The sequence below is a fragment of the Passer domesticus genome, chromosome 12 (genome assembly GCF_036417665.1).
Source record: "Passer domesticus isolate bPasDom1 chromosome 12, bPasDom1.hap1, whole genome shotgun sequence".
Taxonomy (NCBI): domain Eukaryota; kingdom Metazoa; phylum Chordata; class Aves; order Passeriformes; family Passeridae; genus Passer; species Passer domesticus.
In genome coordinates this window covers 17,102,271-17,125,265 of record NC_087485.1, presented here as the reverse complement: position 1 = coordinate 17,125,265, position 22,995 = coordinate 17,102,271, and the positions used below count along the sequence as shown (strand labels likewise).

General features: G+C 38.9%; 1 protein-coding gene across 5 annotated transcripts in view; it reads left to right on the top strand.

Moving 5' to 3' along the window:
* The window catches only part of CDH8 (cadherin 8), a 156,147-nt gene that overhangs the window by 119,328 nt on the left and 13,824 nt on the right, over positions 1–22,995 (top strand). For 3 of the 5 annotated variants that reach the window (XM_064386818.1, XM_064386817.1, XM_064386821.1), the window contains 2 exons: positions 1,564–1,685; positions 8,655–8,772. In XM_064386818.1, the coding sequence (XP_064242888.1) occupies positions 1,564–1,685; positions 8,655–8,772 (240 nt within the window). Of the gene's footprint in view, positions 1–1,563; positions 1,686–8,654; positions 8,773–9,431; positions 9,837–16,617; positions 17,745–22,995 lie in introns of those variants that run through there. The other 2 variants (XM_064386820.1, XM_064386819.1) reach the window with 2 other exon arrangements.

Below are 22,995 nucleotides of genomic sequence, written 5' to 3'. Positions count from 1 at the left end.
TTCAAATACACTATTATTTCATGACAAAACTGTTCCTCTCACCTGTTAGTAAGTAAGATCATAAGATGCAAAGTGACATAAATATTGCTCATATAATATTTTGGTGAGTGTTTCTTTTTCTTCTGTAATATTCTTTCTGTATTAAAACATTCGGCTCCTTAAGATGGAAAACATTGAAATCCTGATGTGTGGTGATCCTCCATGTCCTATCCAGGAGGAATTTTGATATTTCAGATGATCCCAGAGATATAATGCCTTTTATGGCATTGGTATATTTGAGTTTGCATTTTTTAAATTTTTATTTTTATGCCATTTCAATGTCAGATTTATGGGTGGAGCCTTCCATCTTGTGGAAGTCTTTAGCACACAAGGGGGAAACAGGGCTGTAAGATATCAGGTTTGATTAGGTCACAACAGCATTAACCCTGATGGAAACCACAAAACCCACAGTCTATATGGTGATTCTGCCTTTATTCATCTCTGTCACTTGTAGAGCTGCCACCAATTGGTCCCTGACCACTAGTAGAGCTTGATCTTCTTGTATTTTGTAGTCATTTGTACTGAGAAGTGCACTGAATATTGAGATTTGTCATTGCTGATGATACAAACGAGGTACAATGCCACGGTTGGAAAATAATGTTCACCAGGAGATGAACTTTGACACTGGGGTTGAGGTACCTGTGGAGGTGTGCATGTGCTGTGGAACAGTTTATCAAACTCTCCAAATCAGCTGGTGACCTCAGTTTAAACTGAATTCATGAGCTTGCTCCTGGAAAAGTAATTTAAAATATTTATAATAGTCTCTAAGCAAATTAACAATGCTGAATTGAGGGAAAGACACAGGCAGCTGCCTCTGAAAGCTATTCAAAGCTATTCAAAAACTGTTGGTTTAGCTTTTCTTGCCTTACAGCTCATGCTACTCTTCACAGTGATAAGCAATTTTATGCAAAGTAGCTCTATATTATAAATAATGAGTTGTTACTTCAGTGAAAAAAGAAGTTCACAGGTCACAGTTTTGGTCACTGGTAGATGATCAAAGTGCTTTAATAGTCCAAATTACTGTCTAGTTTCCCCCCTGTCAGTCTCCCATCCATCTTTTTCCCAATGTGGGTCAGTACTTTAACTGTGTTTGCAATGAAGAAATAATAGATGTGCAGTCAGAACAATTAATGGAGTAAAATGTGCTGTTCTCTGCCAAAGATAAACAAAGAAATAAATCTCTGCTGTTTGCAGCCTTCCCTTTTCCATATATAATGGACTTTATCAATAAAACAATACAAACTTCATCAAAGAAAAATCTTACCAATTTAGACCAAGAAAGGTCTTCATTGAGCTAATCTCCAACAAATGCTGTTTGCAGCAGGGATCTATTTATTCTTTTCAGCCACAAAGCCCTGGCCATCCTTCTTCAGCTGGCACTCCAACTCCACGATCCATTGCAGATGAGGCAGCCCAATTAAGCAAGGGTGGGAGACAGGAAGAGCATGGTCACAGTGCCAGCACTGCTGTATTTAATTCCCAATTAAATATGCTTACCTTGGGTGCTTTGGTTTCTCTCCTCAGGGAACCACAGCCAGGTGTCCCGGGTGCCTGTTGCTATCAAAGTTCTCGACGTGAACGACAATGCCCCTGAGTTTGCATCAGAGCACGAGGCCTTCCTGTGTGAGAATGGCAAGCCTGGACAAGTGAGTATCCCAGGTTTTTGTGGTGTGAGACAGGGCTGGAGTTTCTCCCTGTCACCTTATGTCGTCTTTATTCCCACAATGGGTGCCCATGTGTTAGTGCTAACAGCTCTTAGCATTAACTGAAGATGAACCCATGACCACTTTCATGGAATGTCTTCTGTAATTTTACTTTGGTGGGATGTCTTCTATAATTAAACAAACTTTTTTTCCCTTAAGGCATAGTTTTAAATTAAAGGTGAGTACTTTGGGACAATATTCTGAAAAAATCCTAAGTGTCTTTAAGCTCCCAATGTCACACTCTGTATGATGGAGCTCAGCACTTTGTAAATTCATGTGTGTTAGTAGCTGAAAGTATAATCAACCTGAATTCCAGTTCAATTATTGACCTACATTGCAGCTGCTCCCAGGTATAATTTAGAATAAACAGTTAAAACAATAAACCCACTTCCCCTTGACCTTATCTCAGTTATAATCTCTATTCAGTTCTTACTTTTCTATGACAGTTGGGAAAAAATAAGACAGCACACCAGAACTTGATGGAAAGTGAAGTAAATTGTAATTGTGTTTGAAGATGATGTTGGAGAAGGGAAGTTCAAGTTTTCATTATATTAAAAAATATATAAAAAATGTTATTACCTTCTTCATTTAATGAAAAAAAAGCTTGGTGAAGAAACTCACACAACACTCTCCAAGGTGAAGTAAACAGCAACATGTCAGAAGCAGGATTTAAGCTGTTTAGTCTTTTTCAAAGAAATGAAGCAGATTTGTTAAAAGGTATTCACTTTGAAGGACAAATGTACAGAAATAGGGAAGAATATCTCATATGCCACCTAAATGACAAGGTGAAGATTCAAGAATATGCACAGACATTTAGAAAGTAATGCAGTGTAAATGAGATGTAACTTTTGTCCAGCAACAGAAACACTGGGTGTTACAACAATTCAATGTTTTTAATCTTTGCAATTTATTTCTAGATTGTGACATTTTATGTAAATAAACAGCAGCTGACAGCATGACATGGCTTGTTAAGCCAACTATTCCTGTCTCATGTGGGTGTTAGACATTAAATTTCACTGTTCTCCAAAGAAGGTTACCTGACAATAGAGTTAGAAGTTATTTTCTTTTTAGTAGTATTAAATGACAACCTATATAGCAGTGTATGACAACCCAGTTCTGCACACAGGATTGTATTGTTACAGAGGATCATTTGACTTCTAGCACCCCTTTTTGTTTAGTAAAAAAGGTGTCACAAATGTGCCACTAAGGAATGAGACTTCTCTCTATCCACTGAAGAGGAGATGTGCCTTCATGGGCAGACAGTCCTGTTACTGTTGGCAATTCAGTTCTTGTAGCTCAGAGTGGATTTCTGTTTAGCTCAGGGTGGATTTCTGATGCTGAGTAGTTGCATTTTCCAGGATAGATTAAATCCTAAAGACTGTGCCTTTATCCAGGACTCAGTGAGCCTCCCTAAAATCAGAATGTTCTGTTGTACAGTGTTTTCTGACTGTATTTATCTAGGTATTCCTATCAAATTTCAGGTGGTTTAAGGGATAGTGAAAAATGTTCACATTTCATTTTGGAATAAAACAATAAATGAGATGATTAAGAGTCAGCAGGTAAAAGAGGCTTTTGTTTAAGCACTTACAGAAAACTTTCATTAAAGCATGATATTCTTTATCTACCATTGCCTCTTACAGTCTTGATCTGATGGCAGATGTCACTCTTGAGCATGAATCCTCGTGTGAACTTTACAGATGGTTATTAAATATTTGGCTGCCAGCATGGATGAGGTGGCACTGATCCTGTAATTTATTCTGTGTTTAAACAAATAGCACTACTGGAACAGTAACCAGGCCAGAATAATCACCAAGGTTAGGTTCTGAATTGAAGTCGTCATTCAAAAATCATCAGCTCCTGTAAAGATTTTAGTAACTCCACTGCCTTATTGTATTTTCTTATGCTTAATTCTATATTCAAGTTTTTAAAAAAAAGTCCTATCAATAAGTTAGGATGTAGAATTCAAGAAACTACATCTATCTCAGTTATGAAATAGGTGATATGAAAAAGATACTACTAGTAGCAAAAGCCTAATTTGGATGGCTGTCCAAAGCTTAAACTCAACTGTTACATGTGCAGGAAAGGTGCAATTGTCTTAAGGTATTTCTGTCTGTTGACATTTGCAGTTCCATTTAAATCTAAGTTTAAATCAAATTTAATTTACCATAAATGAGATTATATTTGAACCATTGGTAAAACCTTATGTGCAGCCACTAAATACATTGCACATTTATCCCAGTTCACTTTCTAAGTGTTCTGTTTTGGGTTGTGATATAATCGCAGTAGCAAGTACAGCTGCTAGTGAGGTGACACAATGCATTAAAAGCTCTTGATGTATTACACTGCCAGATGCATTTTTGTTGCCTTGACCTACCTCTGAGTAAAGGTACCACAGACTGATAGGAGAGGAAAGGGAGGAAGAAGGAAATCTATTTTTTATGCATGTATTTGTGTGCTCCTCGCACATTTTTACACACGACAGAGAGTTGCCAGAAATGTTTTTTGTCAGTTTTAGGGGGAAAAAACAACAAACCCCAAAAATTTGAATGTAAGTAATATTACAGTACCTCAAAATTAGCCACAAATCACCTCTTGTATTTTCCTATTACACCTTATTTTTGCATAATTGCAATTACTAAAACCAGAGCATTCATGCTTTGCTGACTATAGCTGTGCTGTTGGTTGCTCTCCAGCACAGTAAAATTTTCCTGTGGACCTAGAACAAAACTTCTGTAATGTTCAATGAGAAAAGTACCTCACTTGCTATTTCCCTAGTCCATACTCAGACTTTTCTAGGGAAGTTCTGTTTGCTGGAAACAAGGCTACAAAATGTTCACTTGAGTAGTGCAGACAGCGATATATGAGAGCTGAAGCCACCTTTAAACTGGAGCAATATAAAACTGAGCACAGTGCTCCTCCAGACTCCCACAATTTCTCTCTATTTTATTCACTTCTCCTATTAGATTGTTTTTCTTTCTATTGGGTGAAATCTTCGGGTAGATTTTTGCCTTTTCAGCTGGAGCCATCCCTTTACTGCCAGAACCTGTATTTGACTCTTCAGGCAAAGTCAAAATTGCTCTGTAGTGACTCTAGTCTTACTGTATTTTGAGTCTGCAAATAATGCAGAAATAACCATGAAGAGCAATGGGACTGCAAAAGCTTTTCCAGAGTTGGAAGATCAGTCTGGTTAAAATTAGAAAAGTGTTTATTAGTGATAAAGAACCATTCTTAGTGAGGTTAACAAGTTGCATCACAGGAAAAGTCTTTTAAACAGTACCGTATACTAAAATTGCACGTAGATAGTTATGATGTGTTGAAAATAACTTTGTTTTTCTATTTATCCTTGTGTATATTATTTCAGGCACATGTGGCTTTGTAGAACTGCAATACAAACCTACAAATTAGAAAGTCAAGCTGTCCTAGGGGACCATTTAACTATTCATTACAATCCAGTGCTGTCTGCTAAACAAAATATGCTGATTTGCTAAGTTTCTGCTAAATGTATGTACAGAATCAAATGCATGCATGAAGTATTAATACAACATCAAAGTTGGAATTTTTCATGTAAGAATTTCAGAAGTTTCAAGACTGAACAGCCAAAGGGTTATTAACTTCCACTGATATGTAGTGAAAAAGAAAAAAATCAGTTCTTGTCTTCCTTATTGACCACTTTCTCTGTTGTGGAACACCTTTGGGGTGCCTGTTACCAGAAATGAAAAGACATCTGTAGTGGGCAAGAGGACAAAGGCACCTGGGCTGGCCCTGCTGAGGGACCTCCAGCACTGGGGGCAGTTTTGGGACCCTCACAAGAGAGCCCTGGAGGGGCTGGAGCGTGTCCAGGGCAGGGAACGCAGCTGGGAAGGGGCTGGGAGCCCCAGAAGAGGCTGAGGCAGCTGGAAAGGGGCTCAGCCTGGAGAAATGGAGGCTCGGGGGCCCTTCTGGCTCTGCACAACTCCCTGCCAGGAGGGGACAGCCGGGGGTCGGGCTGTGCTCCCAGGAACAGGCACAGGAGCAGAGGGAACGGCCTCAGGCTGGGCCAGGGCAGGCTCAGGGTGGGCTCCAGCAGGAATTTCCCCATGGAAAGGCTGCTCAGGCCTTGGCAGGGGCTGCCCAGGGAGCTTTGCAGTGCCCATCCCTGCAGGTGTCCCAGGAAGGGCTGGAGGTGGCACTCAGGGCTCTGGGCTGGGGACAAGGTGGGCATCGGGCACAGCTGGGACTCCATGGGCTGGGAGGGATTTTCCAACCTCAGTGATTCTGCGACTCTGTGATTTTGTGATTCTCAGCCATTTTGTGAACCACAAATTAAGAGTTGGAGAATTACCTCAGTAATATTCCATTGCATGAGCACACAACACAGAGTAGTAAAGTATGCCTATCTGCACACTAATAAAAACTTGGAAATGAGAATTACTGGACTTCTCTGACCCCTGTGGAGTAAAAGATACCACAGTTTAATATCACCGCATATATATTATATTTTCTGGTTTTCTGTTGTGGGTTTTTTGGTTTTTTTTTTAAGAACTTATCTTAATGCAAACCCACAAAGAAATAAGGTTGCTATGGGAACTCTAACTCTTAATTCTGTGATGTGTGCGTGTAACACAACAAATGTAGAATTGCACTAAGCCTGTCTTTTGCGTATAATTTTTGGTGCATTTTCAGAAAAAGAAGCATTTTATGAACAATGTAGGGAATGGATGGAATACCAGTACGTACAAAATATTATAACAATCTGATAAACTGCACCTGTTATGTGCACTTGCCCTTCCAGATTTCATTGTGCCATTATCCTTTTTCCCTATTGCTTTCCCATTCCATCAATGTTTGAAAAATTGAACAGCCATAAAATATATCTGTCTAAATATATCTGTCTTGTTCAGGATCCCAGCCCAAGCTGCACTTCCCTATGATAATGGATTACTGATACCTGCTCCAGCCCTGGGCAAATCACAGTGGGTGCTTTAGTGCCTGACACCTCTGCAAAGAGAAAGATGAAAATCCTTCCCATCTGCAAATGGCTCCAGCTTTGCACTGGGGCAGACAGAGGATACTTAGATATTTTTCCACTGTTTATATTTTTCCCACTTTAGGATCCATTATTCAGCTATTAAATTGAAGATCTCATAAAGTAAAAAAAGCAAAAATTGAGCTAGGCCTATTTTTTTTGTCCATCTCTTCTAATACATTTGTTTGAAATCCTGTTGAGATTTCCACCTTGATAGATGCAGCTATCAAAAAGAAAAAAACAAACAAACAACCCTATTAATGTGCTATGTAAGCAATCTATTTTTTTTTCAGCAGATTTTTGATAATAATAATGATAAAGTTGACCTATCCAGAATATGATTAGGCTAGGAATTAATTGTCTCACATTCCTTCCTAAGTTGGGCTGTCCTGCAAATATCACTACTTGCTCAAACATTTTTTTTGCATACATAATTTCAGATATTTATGTTTTGGCATTGATCCCTGTGGTTATCTAGTAAGGTTTTGTTCTTTCCTTGACTCTTGAAGAACATAAATATGATTTTGACTATTGTCATACATATAGCACATACAGACTAATAGTCCTTGTGGTTGAACCAGAACAAAATGTTATTGGCATTTTCTTAGGGAAACAAGGAAATTTTAAAATAAAAGCCTATGAATTTGGAAAGCATCAAACCCAGATTCTATTTTTCATTCTATACTTTAAATTTTTTTGTGATTCCTACTTTGAATTTAATTGTGCAAGAAATTATTGGTGCATTGCTTTAGACATTGCAAATAAATACATAAGACAATTGTTATTGGATTCAATGGACATGGAAAAGGTCAATAATTCTAATTAAATTTCTTATTAACCTCATCTAACATGAGCTAACTAGCTCTGAAAGCCAGATCTGAGGGTAGGATCTGGATCCATGGCTGGTTTTGTTTCTGTTTCTCTGGAAAACCTTTGGAATCAAAAGTAAGTACGCCAAATATTTTAAAATTCCCAATGAAACAAAACAATCACAAAGAAACCCAAAAATATCAAACAAAAACCCCAAATCTTCTGGTTATTTTAAAATAATGTCTATTCCTTTCATAGTCCTGTGCAACTTGGTATGATTTGCAGATGATCAGCTGCAGTACCTGAATAGTGTAAGAGGTAAAAATTGTAAATGGAGGTAAATCCACTTCAGACACTGCAGTTGGTCATGTAAATCATATGAAGTACTTCGTACAAAGTTACTTGATTATTCAAAGTTATCCAAACTACCCAAAGCACTCTTCTCACCTAATTATCTTGCATATTTCTAGGAATCATTAATATAAAATGATGTTATTAAAAAACAAACAGCATATCTTCCTAGTATGGGAATAGCTGAGGTTTTATTAGAATTAAGGGGAAAAATACAACCCTCAATAATTTCTTTTTTTTCTTTTTTTCATTTTTGATTTTTTCCTCATCTAAACTTTCACATCGAAATTAATTTAAAAAATAATTATTATTCTATGAAGTGAAATGTGGGGTGGGGAAGGGAGAAAGGATTAAAGGTATATTATGTATCCAAGTCCAGTGAGAAGTGTGGTTGTGTAAATGAAAGCTTGCCATAGGCAATATCAGTGTTTCTGAAGCCCAATTTTCCTTTTTTTGTTTAATAATAATTTATTACTTGTCTAAATCATGAGCAGTTTCTGCTAGCCTCTCTTACCTGTCTCTCCTTAATTGCTGGCTCTTTGTTCTGGAAACATTTTAAAAGGGGCAGATACAGTTCCTCTTCCCAAGGTTTTCAGCCTAAGGTCTATAAAAGCCTTGTAGAGTTATAAATTATCTTTTTAAATCTGGCATGGAGAGAAATGAAATGTGTCCAATAAAGACATTTTTTTTCAGCACTGTCTGTTTATCAGGAGCGTGAAAACTTAATGAGCCCATTTATGTTGCAGGTAATTCAGATTGTCAGTGCTGTTGACAAGGATGATCCTAAAAATGGGCATTATTTCCTGTACAGCCTTCTTCCTGAAATGGTCAACAACCCAAATTTCACCATCAAGAAAAATGAAGGTAAATAGAACAAATATAAAATATGTATCTCAACAAGTTACTTTCAAATTGTTTTGTTGATTTCCAGTTACTTTACCAGTGTGTCCTTTGTGCAATTAAAGTGTAAATAATCTGCTGAATTGTACCTTCATTATATCACTTAAGCTATTTCCAATAACTTTAAAGTAGATAAGAAGCAAGTAAAATGAAATGGAATTTAGATCCACAAGACAGCTCACTGTCTTAGATAAAATGAAAGCATGGATTTACTGCCTGTATTATTCCTATTAATTTGAAGGTTCAGAGATATGGTGCAAGATGAAAATCTGAAACTGTGTTGATAAATAAATGTTGATTCCTACATTGACTGTTTATGGATGGGAACATAAAATTAAGTATCTATTAAATCTCCCAGAGAAAGCACCTTTCAGCCTGTTGTGTGTATAAAGGTTCCAAAGTATTTTGGTGAGGAACTTTTGCTAGAAAGGAAAATCCCTTAGGTCAGCAATGCCCAGAAGGGCACTTTGAGTCCCTGTGCTTTGGAGCACTTCTGGAAGGGTGATGGCAAAATGCCATTTTGCAGGGCTGTAGAAGGGACCATTCATGTGTGATGGAAAACAAAGACCCATTTAATATTGTTGGGCAATAAATTTATACTGATCCTATTCTTTGGCACACAGATCTGTTTGAAGGTCAGGTGAGAGAAGGAGCTAGGACTGATCCCAAGAATGCTATAAGGAGTGCTCCATGAGTTTGTACTTGAATATTCAGCAAAGTTGTTCTATCTTGGCTCTTTTTAATAAAGCACACGCTGCCAGGAATTGTAGTCAAATTCAGTTTCTTATTTGAAATTGTAAGAAAGTAAAGCCCTGTTTAGTCCATTACTAATAAGAAGATGAATGTGTGTGCTGTATGTGCAGGGGTGTAAAAGCAATACATGAAATGTCAGTTAAAGAGGAAATGCTGTTTGCATTTTTTTATTCTATCTGTTCCAACCTAGAAGCATGATGACACTGTTTTGCTAAATGACACTGCATTTAAATTCTTAAATCTGCTTAAATATATCCTATATTTTCCTTTTCTTTAGATGTGTTTTTCTCTTCTAGCATTCACAAAGTGTGTCTACTTATATCTCTATTTTCTTGTAAATTAGTCTCTGTGTGTTTTCTGGAGAAGATAAAACAAATCTCTTCAAAATACATTTCATAATCATCAGCAGTGTAACACAAATTGAATTAAGCATCCTAAATGTGAGGTGGTTTGCTTGGCACAGCATGACAAAGTAAAAAAGATCTTAGCATTTCTCTTCATGTTTAAATACTGAGCTCACGTTGCTAATTACCCTTGTCCTTCCAATCTGTTACCTATTTAAGACCCACTCCTGCTCCTACTCACAGACAATGGCAAAATGAGTCCTGAGCTGAGTGGGAGTGAGGAAACTTTCTATGTAACAAGGTTTAAAAAAATAAATCCAATTTTGTTACATCATTGCCACTCAGTTTTATGCAGTTTCAAATGTGTTTGAATCAGTTAAACGTGAAAATCCTCTTAAAACAACCACCTGAAATCTCTTGAAATTCAAAATCTGCTTGAAGAGACTTTTCTGATTTAATCCTCCAGTATCCAATAATAAAATTCCAACTATGCATGCCATCCTTGTCTATCAAGGTTGCTCAGTCAGGGGTGCAGTGCATGGTTGATGCTAGAACATGATCTCCCACAGGAAGCAAATACTCCTGTCAGAGCCAAAATCAGAGTTTAATTTGGCTGAGGTGAGTTTTATGTCCTTTAAACATCATAGATCTTCACTAAGTCTTTATTTAGCTATGCCACTTAAACAATGAACTTGACCGTGACTTTGTCTTGTATATATCTACCAGATAAGCATGAGTGATTATTCATGTTGAAAGCTACCAATATCCCTAAAATAACCTGAATTCACAAGTGAAATTTCTCCTTTTTTTGTATTACTGAGTGTCTGGGCAGTCCATAACCAAGGTAGTGTGGTGTGGAACTGTAAGGTAATGCCTGTAACAAACCCTCCTCTCCTTTCTGGAGATCAGTGCTCAACACAGTAAAGCGTGGAACAGAAAAACTTTTCATCACACTGGTGGCCAAAATCTTTGACATCTTCCTGACTGTGTCCTCAGCCTCAATTTCCTCCCAGGTTAATTAATTCCTGCCAAATTAATTCTTCAAGGCAGCAGAAACTTTATGGCTGCTGAAGAAATGCTGTCTACTTGTGAATACCACACAGGGACTGCATTTTCTCAGGAAGCATCCCGTAGAAAGCAAATTTTTACTTGCTAGAATTAGCACATCTCTTTATCTAAATAATTTTTAATTCCCTGTCTTTCTTCAAAATTCTCTTGAGGGTTGAGATAAGCAGAAGTACTTCTCCTCAAGAAATGGTATTGCCCTTTTGGGTTCTCTGGTGCTTTAGCTAACTGTGTGGCATTTGGCCACACATGTAATGATGACATTGAATGTGGTGACATTGGTGTGCCAACAGTGCAGTTTGGCTCCTGCCAGGAGAAGAAGCTGCAGTGCCCTCTCTCTGTCCCTCCTGCCAAAGAATACATAAGATGCCTGTGATTTGGAATGTTGCCTTCCTGTGTAGAACATAAGCACAACCATTAATCAATTTAGCTTGTTGCACACAGGCTGATTCTGTTGTTCAAACCTTCCAGATCAGCCTAAGGCAACTTCCCCTGATAGTCAGTAATTAACTGTGCTGCTGACATGCACTGCAAATATTATGATTGGCCACGTTGTTGAGAAATGTGTTTAACTAAGTGACACAACAGGTGTCTTCATCAGGAACCACACAAAAAACCCTCAAACCAACCCAAAACACTTCTCAGAAGATTTTGTTACATATATCGAAGTTATGCTGTGTTCCCAGCAGAATCTGTGCCTTGAAATAGTGCACTGGTGTTCTTCATTTGCTTGGTTTGTTGAATTTCCATATTAATTTACTAATTTTTATATTGTTTTCCCATATTAATTTCCATGTTATGAATTTCCATATTCCTTCTGTAGACAAGATACCCAAAACTGTAGAGAATGTGGTGCCTTTCTGATGTAAATAATGTAAAAAATGTAAATTTAAATGCCATCATGCATCTCACTGAATATCTGTAGATCACCTCTTAGCCATCTGTATTTTCTATATCTCCTGATGCTCTTCTTCTGTCCTTTTCTGAGCTGATGTCCATTACTGGTGGGCTTTGTAGGTTTAGTGCCTTGGGTTCCTGGGCAATGAGTGATAATCCAAATCCAGGCAATCATGCCCTCTCAAGCTGTAATCAAGGCATGCTGAGCACTTGGATTGCCAGGTGCAAAAACCTTTATCCCCTCTCAAGAGAAATAATAGAGTTATATAAAAGAAAATATATAAGAAGTTAGTGCTAAATGAAAATCATGTCATGTTTTCTGTGTTAGACCTGTGACTAAACCTGTGACTCTGTGACATAACAAGTCCCTGACTGCACAAACTCCTGACTGAATCTCTGGGCATTTTCACATGCTTTTGTGCTGGGTTTTCTGCATAGGAGCAGAAACAGGGAAAAAAAATGAAAATCCATGTTTTGTGTGGTGTGTCTGAGAAACTTCTAACCAGAAAAACCTCAAATTTTAGATGAAAATATCTCATGTTTAGACAAGTGTTGATACACTCTAGCAATGTGTTATAGACTGCCTGGAATTAACCCTTCCAAAAAAACTGTAGGCTCACAATAAATGACAAAAAACTGACAGGAATCTAGACAACTGATGAGGATTTTGTACTGTCATGGCATCAGAAACCTGCAATGAGACCTCTGGAAATGGAATTAGAATCTGTGGACAGCCTTTTTTTTCAGGTGAATGGTCTTCACAGAGCGTTACCTAAAGTCTTCTGCTGCATCCCAAACAATCCTCTCACAGCAGTACCTGTTTTCAGCATTGACTCCTTCAGGTTCCCTTAGAGTGTTCAAGTGAGAATGGAACTCTGTGATAGGAGCATTTTCACACATGCAAACATTTTGATATGCTGCCAGTGCAATTTTTACTGTCAAAAACTACCAAACACATCTTTGCCATAAAGAGACCTAAAGTTTTTCCCACAAGAAGTTGGCATTGCTATTCCATTTTTCTGATGCCAGAATCTGTTTCCTAGTGGAATAAACCCCAAATTGAACATTCCACATTGCCTTTGGATGCAGTAATTCTTCTGACAGGATAGATGGGATATTCCATACTTCTTGTAGGGCTTATGTAGCACAGCAGTCCTGGGGTTGCCTGGCCCATGGGCAGGGCTTACCTTTGGGTTAAGGACCTTACTGGCATGAGCTCATATTCCTGCAGAAATCCAATAGCTGATTTGGCTTGCAATAGGCTGATTATCAGTGACCAGCCTCCTTCTCCTCAAATATTCAGCATCCATCTGGCAAATCGAGCTCTGAGTTTGGTCTTGACTCTATTGAATGCATAATAAAATATATTTTTTTAATTGAAGGATTATATGTGATTATATCATTATGAGTGATGAACTGTTCTGTTGGTTCTCTCTAAGAAACTTAATATTTCTTCTCAGCCACGCTTAGTCTTTTACATTTACGGTACATATAACAGCTCCAAGAGTGATCATGTTTTAATGTGAATTTCTTTTGTTCTTTCCTTCAAGTTAAATCTTGCTTATGTCCTCCCTGTGCTGCCTTGAAAGTGCAGGCACTCTGTCAGGTGTTTTAAAGGAAATGGCGTGGTATTATCACTTCAATCACTGCCTTGCATGCCTTTGTGTATTATGGATTATTTTATATTTCATCACCTCTTTACCATTAGAAACCAAATATTTCCAAACTTTCACAATAGTTGAGGAAAACAATTACATGCAAGCACTTTTAGATATCCCAAATAATAAGACAAATTATTATAACTTTTTTTTTGTTAAAGTACTTCTCTGTCACTGTGATTTTAATACAATAAAACCTGGATTTTTCCCCAACTTTTTTCATCAAAGTATTTTTAGCAGCATCTGTCAAATACATACCTGGAGGGTGAGTCTTTTGTTCCCACCAGAGTAACTCTCATGAGTTAAAATAAGTCTTTCCCTGAAACAGTTTCTTTTGGCATTTCTGGATAAGTCTCTCTGCCATTGTCCCAGCTGCCAGCTGAAGCTCCTTCTGTGTTTTTGATTGACTTTTCTCTCCAAATGCATCCCTCAGAGAGCTCTGAGGTGACTCCTCTGTTTCATTGCCCTCCTTTCACTTTGCCCAATTTCAAAGTTAACCCCCTGACCCCAGGTACAAATTGCCAGAGCAAGGACATCATTAAACCCATCATTTCTGGGTGGATGTGCGGTGAACATCCAGAATCACAGCACCCAAACAGCGCCTTGGATGTGAGCAGCACATCCTCACACATTGCTGCAGTTTCAGGCAGTTTTGGGAAGCTTTGTGGCCCAGCTGCCACGTGCCAGAGGGTGTTCCACAATGGCACTGCTCGAGGGAAAGCACATGCTTATGTATTTCTAATGGGTTTAATTATCATCCTCATTTCTTTTATATATCAGTAATTAGACTTTCAAACTCCAAAACATTCCAAATCACATCCTTGTTAGTGGTTTTCTTCAAATTAAGTGATGTGCTCAGCCTTGCATCTTATAAGTTATTATTTTTCTACCATCTGTCAATATTAGTGGTATGGAATAACATCCAGAAGATGTAACGGAATATGAGGCATAATCCAAGGAAAAGCATTGATCATCATTTCTCTTAATAGAAGTGGTTTTGTCACCAGAAATCACAAGGAATAGTGGCATAACAAGGTGCAAATAGTGTGAAAGGAGCAGAGTTAAAAATAAAGCATTGCAGTGTATTAAAAAAATAACAAACACAAAGTATCCTATTATCTGGCACTTGTGTGTCAGGATCTGCCATCCACAGGCACACATCATGTTGCTCCAGAAGTGCTCATAGTGTGAAAAATGTATTATAAATATCATACTATCAATCTTTTCTCAGCATGGCATTTAAACTGGAGTTGTTAAATAGCAAAGTTCAACATTTTTATAACCTGTGCATGCCAGAAGAACCTCAGTTTATTGATTTTGTAATGAATAATAGAGTTAATAATGAAATTGCTAATACAAAATTATTGAAATGTTTTTTTTGTAGCGTGATTGAAAAATTTTTTTCAATAAGTTCCTTTTTTGTTTCTATTAGAAATTTTAAGTTAAATAAATTAAAACAAAGGATAAAAATGTTATTTTGCTGAGTAGGAAGACCTAAATATTACCAAAACAAATCATGTGGTAGTTAAGTTCTATGAAACATTGTAATTCTGTGAATTAAGAATAATTTGGCATTGTTGTTTGTTTTTTTTCCTAAAAATACTTAATTATATTTTGGATGCATACTTGCCTTTCTCAGCTAAAAACAAAATGTGATTTACAGGCCCAAAGTAACACAGTCTACTGATATCCTGCAAGTTACCCTAAACTGCTGAGCACCCTTTTAAGAATTCTGTCTCTGTGTGCCTTGTTCTACTGCTGGAAAGTGTGCCAGGACCACAGTGGGGCTGGGAGGGGCCCTGGGGACACTGTGCTGCCACACTCCCTTGCTGTGGCAGCAGGCTGGGACACCGTGGAAAGGACAGGACTGATTCAAGCTTGCACTCCATTCATATGCAAAAAGTGATGTTCAGCCAGTGCAAACAGCTTTTCTGGAGTGAGTGGTTGTGCATTGGTTGGCAAGTGGCAAGTCCCTGAAATAATTCATGCAGCTCCTTATTTATTATACTCAGGTTCCTTTACCCTTGGTCCTAAGACAATTCACCTGCCTGAAACTGCTTTGGATCAGAAAACATGCTAGATCATCCTCTGTGAGAAAAGTAATCAATTTTCTTATTTGCATATCTGACAAGTCTAAGATGTAATGTCATCCTGTGAAGTAGGACTGTGCCTAAGAACTGAAAGAGAGGAGCCCTTTTTCAGTGACAAGTGATGAGCTACGTGAGGAGGAAATCAGTGTTATACATCTTTAGATTATTCTTAAATTCTAGAAGACTTGGTAGAATTGCAAGGTAATGATAATATTCCCAAGGGACCCAAATACATTCCAGTAGTGCTCAGAGGTTCTGTCTTGCCAGGCAGTGGATGAATTTCCATTTTCACTGTATGATTTTACATTGCAGTTGAAGTGATATATCTGACTCCTGTCTACTATTCCTAGCAAGGCTACACCTTTCCCTGGTACTGCAGTGTTAGTCCCACCTAGCTGGGAATGCTGGTGACAATATTCTCAGTGTCTTTCTGCTGATAACTTTCTGCTTCCTTTCTCCCTTCTTTCTTTACTATAATCACTATCAGCTGTGTTCTGTTATTGCCTCAAGTTCTGTTTTTCCTTGATGTCGACTATCAGTTGAGTGAGATTTGAAAGAACTTCCCTGGCAAGGATGGCTGTGGTGTTGTTTTCTGAAGTGATTGCATTAATGTAGATGGGAAGCCAGCATTTTTCCACTCCAATCCTTTGTCCTTCACTGACACCTGCTTCTGCTGTCTTTCCCAGCTTTCTTCTTGCATGCAGATCACTGCTCTTTCCAGACTCCTTTCTGATTAGAACCACAAACCAGGTGAAGAGTCAGTACAGTTCTTCTGCAAACACTTTTCATCCCTGTCTGGGTGATTTAAGCTTCTTACAATGGTTATGTGCTTTTCACCACTTCAATAGGCTAAAGAGGTGACTCCTTCTTGGTGCACACAGCTGAAACAGAGAACTAGGATCAACTCTTCAAAGTCTAACTCAGCTGCCAGCTCCTCCACCCTGCGAGCCTTCTGTCTGTTCTGTCCACCTGAATCCTTATTCACTCCTCTCCTGTATTCAGGATGCAGGACTCCAGACAGATTCCCTCTCTCCTCCGCCCTAAGCCAGAGGTGATCCATCAAGTCTTCACTGGACTGGACAGGCCAAGCTGATGGATGAACCAGCAAGGAGGGGGCCATCTGGTAAGCTGATTGTCCTCTTGCAGGCATCTCCAGCTCCTCTTCAGCCCTGCTGTGCTCCTCAGCACGTCTGTACTTTTTACAGTTTTGCACTGGCAAAATGTTTCCTGGGAGCTTCTGTTCCAAATGCTGTTTAACCTTTCCCTCCTGGTTCAGTTCAGCTCTACGGTGACAACTTCTTTTCAAGCCTCCCAAATGCAAACTTTCAGACAGCTACAGAGGAGTTGTTTTAGCACATTGGAAAATCAGACTGATTCCCACAGCATCCCATCCTTTCAGAGACTGCCTTTTTTGGCCATTTGAATCAAGCACAATTACAGAGCATTAGTGCAAACATGACCCAGTCCCAAACAGCTTCCAATGGGAGTGATGAGACCCAGCTAATCCCAAATACATGCAGCCTGCCATTATGCATACATGACTAAAGAGACTTTTACTTCACTCGTTCTTAATTTATTATTTGTGCTGCTAGCAACAGAATGTTGCCAAGACGTCAATTATGTTTCATTTTATAAATCAAACTAATTGAGAACCAGATGCAATCTGAGTGAAAAAGATCTGAGGTCAGTGTTGTGCACCATATGCACGACAGTGCTTACTCATGATGAGGGAATGGATTGGACAGCTGTGAATTTTCCTGCTGTAGGAGTCTCATCAAGCTCAGTAGTGTAACGTCCTTAGATCTCTTTTCCAGTTTACTGCATTAATTTCATAATAAATCTGAAGAAGAGTGAGTAAGGGATAAAAGGTTGTGAAAACAAAACAGGAGAGCAAAAGAATTTGGTCAGTAAGTTAGCTTGAAAATCTGTCTGGTTTAGTAATAACGTGGAAGGTGGATGAAAGAAATAGCAGAGAAGAACAAATTGAATCTCCAGTGTGACTTAATTTCAGACATATAATGGGAAAATAGACATTAAATCAAGGTCTCAGGACTGAACTGCTTAGCAGGCAGAAGGGTGGTGTTCTTACTGAGTGCACTAACAGCAGTAAGATCTGCAGTACCAGCTCCTTGGAATTTATCCACAGGTAGGGCCTGAGCCCAGGAGCTGCCCCTGCCCAGGAGGCAGAACTGCTGCCCTGGGCAGTGCCAGCCCTGAGCAGATGGGGCAGAGAGGCTGTGCAGTCTCCTCCCTGGGGACATTGCAGAGCCATAGGGACACTCTGCTGTGCCCTGTGCTCTGGGATGGCCCTGCTGGAGCAGGGAGGTGGCACCAGAGCAGCCCCGTGGGCCCCTCCAGCCTCTCCCATCCTGGGATTGTATGAAACATTCTTCCAACAGCCTTTAATCAAGGGTTCCCTGAGTGCACCAACTCCTTAAAAACTCCCAGCACCCATGATTATGATATTCTAGAACTTTGGAAGTATTTCATAGTAGTATTTATAGATAAGTGAATATATAATATTTGGAGATAAATTTCCAGGATTTTAATCAGCTACCTTCTGAAAGAGTTCAGAGATTTCTAAGTACCACTTCTGGCTTGATGGGTACATCTGATTCCTCCAGGTTTTCTGCAAAAAGCAGTTTCTGTGGTGGAAATGTTCATGGACATTTGCACTGACTATGTTTGATTTCCTGGAAATGGGTTTAATTCTGAGTAGGAGGAATGATGTCTTCAGGCCAAAGGTTCTGGTATACCGTCTGTCCCTTCACCACCTCAATATATTGCCCAGCAGACTCATAGAAGTTCTTCTGTGTTCACCCCATGGTTAGCTTTTGTTTTGGTTTGAATATTTGGATTTTATACCTAGGTACCTGATCCTTCCTTCCTTCCTTCCTTCCTTCCTTCCTTCCTTCCTTCCTTCCTTCCTTCCTTCCTTCCTTCCTTCCTTCCTTCCTTCCTTCCTTCCTTCCTTCCTTCCTTCCTTCCTTCCTTCCTTCCTTCCTTCCTTCCTTCCTTCCTTCCTTCCTTCCTTCCTTCCTTCCTTCCTTCCTTCCTTCCTTCCTTCCTTCCTTCCTTCCTTCCTTCCTTCCTTCCTTCCTTCCTTCCTTCCTTCCTTCCTTCCTTCCTTCCTTCCTTCCTTCCTTCCTTCCTTCCTTCCTTCCTTCCTTCCTTCCTTCCTTCCTTCCTTCCTTCCTTCCTTCCTTCCTTCCTTCCTTCCTTCCTTCCTTCCTTCCTTCCTTCCTTCCTTCCTTCCTTCCTTCCTTCCTTCCTTCCTTCCTTCCTTCCTTCCTTCCTTCCTTCCTTCCTTCCTTCCTTCCTTCCTTCCTTCCTTCCTTCCTTCCTTCCTTCCTTCCTTCCTTCCTTCCTTCCTTCCTTCCTTCCTTCCTTCCTTCCTTCCTTCCTTCCTTCCTTCCTTCCTTCCTTCCTCCCTCCCTCCCTCCCTCCCTCCCTCCCTCCCTCCCTCCCTTCCTTCCTTCCTTCCTTCCTTCCTTCCTTCCTTCCTTCCTTCCTTCCTTCCTTCCTTTCTTTTTTTTTCCCTTCCTCCCTCTGTAAATTTATTGGCTGCTCTCATTATGGAATATCTCTTTGTTTTATCGTATCCTAAATGCAGACTGTTGAGGAGGAATTAATTTAGTAGTTACTCTAATTGCAATTTTGTCAATTAATGAGAAACTAGATAGGAGTCTCATTTTAAAATTTCAGTTGCAGTAAAGATTAAAAGACCACCAACACTGTTCTACTAGAGGAAGAATAAAAAGGCTAAAAGTGAAAAAAAAAATAAGCAGGAATCATCACCCATTAACTGTTAATTTTTCCTTTGATTAAGAAAAATCAAATTTTGTCATTATATTTGCACATGGATGCTCCATTAAAAATATAAGGTATTGATTTTTCACACTTAGCCTTAAGGATTATCTGATTAATTATTACACAACTGACATTATAATGTGAGTTTAAAAGGCTCAGATCGTGTTCTAATTTGTATCTTGTTTTGAACAAATCCAGCAAGTGTTTAACACAAGGAAGGAGTTACTGTTGGAATCACAGTCATTGTTCCTGCAGGTTGACCACAACATTGATTATTATGTGAATTCTGTGTCTCTGCATTCTCCTGAACCTGTCTGGGGTGCTCAAATAAGTTTATATTTTATATTTTACGTACCCTTTTTATATTTTACATACCCTCCTCCTTACTCATTTTGAGGAGGTGACTGTTTAAGAACTGGTTGTATTTCTCTGTCACAGCAAGAACAGCAGTGACACACTGAAGGAAACAGGAGATTTTTTTAATGATTTTTTTACTACAGCTTCTGACATCAACCTTTAGAGAATAAGGGAGACAAAACTTTTTTTGGGGGGTGGTTTTGTGTCACTTAGGTTATTTTCCCATCAACTCCTGATTTTGTAATTTTTATGGGTGATCTTGTTGTAAAATATGTCACTTTGTTGGTCTTCGTTTAATTGTCTAATTAGGACGTACTTTATTTGGCAAGCAGCCAGTAATTAGCGACATATTTATCTAATTATTAGCATGTAATATTTATATAATAAATCTGCCTAGAAGGCAATGCATTCAGAGGGCAGGGAAGAGGTAGAATACATGATTTGACTGAACACAGGGATCTTACACACTGAGCCAAACACAGCAAAGAAATGAAATGCATCAGTTGACCTGTCTAGTCTGGGGAGAGAGTTTGCATATCCTAAAATGATAGGATGTGCACACTTGGTAATCAGCACTGATTAGAGAGGGAGTGAAGATGGGCCCCTGTTTGAAGTGAGATAATAAGGCAGCTTGTTAGGGAGAGATAAATAGAACTTGAAGAAAAGGACCAGATGTCTGCTTGATGGCACTGAAGAGGAAGAACTCGTGGGGTCCTCCAAAGGTAACTGATGGATGCTGCAGGAATCAGGGAAGCAGTGGGAGCTCTCTGCCTGTGTTCAGAGAGCAAAGGCTGAGCCCCCAACCTGGCCTGACTAACTCTGGGCTCAGACTAGCACACTCCACTCTGGCTGTAGGCAAAGGACTGTGTTCATGCCTAAACAGTAACTCTGCAGGATTGGGATTTTTTGTAATCTGACTCTAAGAGATAAATCAGGAATGAAGGCCTCTTGGTGGAGTTTGGAGTAGAGTTTGGTGTTAAAGTCATAAACCTTAAAAGGAGCACCAACAGTAATGTCTGAATGCTGATGAAAGTTCTCTGTTCTGTTCTAAGAATATTGGGCTGTCTTGAATACGAACACTGAATTTTTTCTTCTCTTTAATGACATAACAATTTCACATCACTTTTTGTAAACACAGGTAAAACTTTCTGGCTTTGTCCTGTGTTATGAAACTCTCATTCAGTCTAACCTAAAACTGAAGCTAAAATAGAGCTTGTTGGAAATAATACAAAATAAAAGTAATTCGTGTAGGCTTTTCCAACTTGTTGCTCCCTAACCTTGCTTAGCTGGGTCCTGTCACTTTCTATAACCTTTTCATCCATTACATGTGACTCTTCTGTAAACTATGCAGTGTTCCCCCAGCGAAGATTAAGACCTTGTGATCTCAGAGCACTCTACAGGAGTGATGGATTTTTGATTGAGGAATTGTTCTGGAGTTTGGAACACTTCTGTTTAGCTTGGCTATGTTTCCTGTATGAATTTGGATAAAACATTTAATCACTGCGCTGCTGTTGTGCTGTACAAACACTGCAGAGCTGTGAGCAGTGGGGCTGGTAAAGGCTGAGAGTTTCAGAGTGCTCTAAGAGAGGGACATTTTGGATTCTTCTGGAAGTCCCAGAGAGGAAACATGAGGAATGTGCTTGTTAGGGGAAGAGATGGTGGAGCCCAGTCTGATGGCAGCTGGTATCTTTGATATGAACTGCAATACTGAATACAGAGGGAGGTAGTTTAGACTCAGTTCTACCCCTGACATCTCCTTCTGCATCATCTTTATCTAATCCACATTGTTATGGCTTCTTTGTACTAATATTTTCTATTTTTAAATGAGAAAAAAATTATAACAAATCTACTTTTTCTTGTTTTGTGCCTTTTTTGTGCTAACAGACAAGATCAAAAGATATAGTTGCTAAAAACTTCATAGAGTTCTAATACAGTCTGTCTAGCAAAACCACTTGCTTCAAAAATTCATTTGTAGACTGTAGCTTTTTCTAAATGAAAATTATTTTTCTTACATATTTTCCTTTGTTTTTTTTTTTTCCCAGTAAGGAAACATAACTTTCTCAAAGTATCTACTAGGTTTTTTCTGGTCACCTTTTTGACTTTATATGTTTTTTCTTCATGATCACAGAGATCTTTTTGGCATATTGAGATGTATTTTCCTCTGCCAGTAGAATCCCCATCTCTTCTAATATTTTTATGTGATCATGCTTTGTATTTTTATTGCAGCTTCTGCCTAAACACTTCACTTGTACTTTATCAGACTCTTCAACACAAATTAGACAACAACAAGGAACCATTTGCAAGGTGCTCTCTCAGCTTACAGATTCTTTATATATTTATACTTCATCACTTCTCTTCATGGGATGAAGAGAAACACTGAATAAGATGTCTTTTGTTTTGTCACAGCTATATTTCTATTGTAAATACAAATGTTTTACTATTTTTAGAACTCCCATCTTTGGAGATATTCAGAAGGCAGCTGGACAAGGTCCTGGGCTCTGGGTAGCTGTGGTGAGCAGGGTTGGACAGGTGACCTCTGGAGGTCCCTTCCAACCTCACTCAACCTGTGATTCCATGAGAACTCTAAACAACTTCTGAACTCGTGCTGTAGTTTCATATATTCATAATATATGAACATATATATTCATAATATTCACCCATATTAGCACTGACTTTGTCACATCTCTGCGTTGAGGCAGAATTCAAGTGCTGACATCTTTCCCTGGCTGCTTCTTTCCAAGTTCTGTGTTGTGTCACACCATGTACAGAGCAAAGGCACGGTCTTGCAGTATGTCCTGGGCTTGTAATCTAAATTCAGATGTGTGTGTCTCCTGCTGTGATTCTCCATGATCCAGCTGTGTATCCCAGTCTGGAACTCGTGCCTATTCCAGGTTTTTTCTATGTAATGTTTGCATGCTGTCCAGAAACATTCCAGAGTATCTGGGATGTTTAATCTGAAAACTTTTTCAAGCTATATATTTTCCACTCTATAGATGGGTAATTAGGTTTTTTTCACTCACTGGAATTCCTTCTCTGGATGCCTTTTTCTCTTCCCTGCTTTTCAAAAGGCCATGAGTTTTCCCCATGGGAATCACGGTGAGGGGTGTGCATGTAATAAGGCGTGTGTGAATCCTTTGGGTGTGAGACTGGGGCCTGAATTACTGCCATTAATGGTCTGATGGTAACAAATTGTTATTGTTATATGTAATCTGC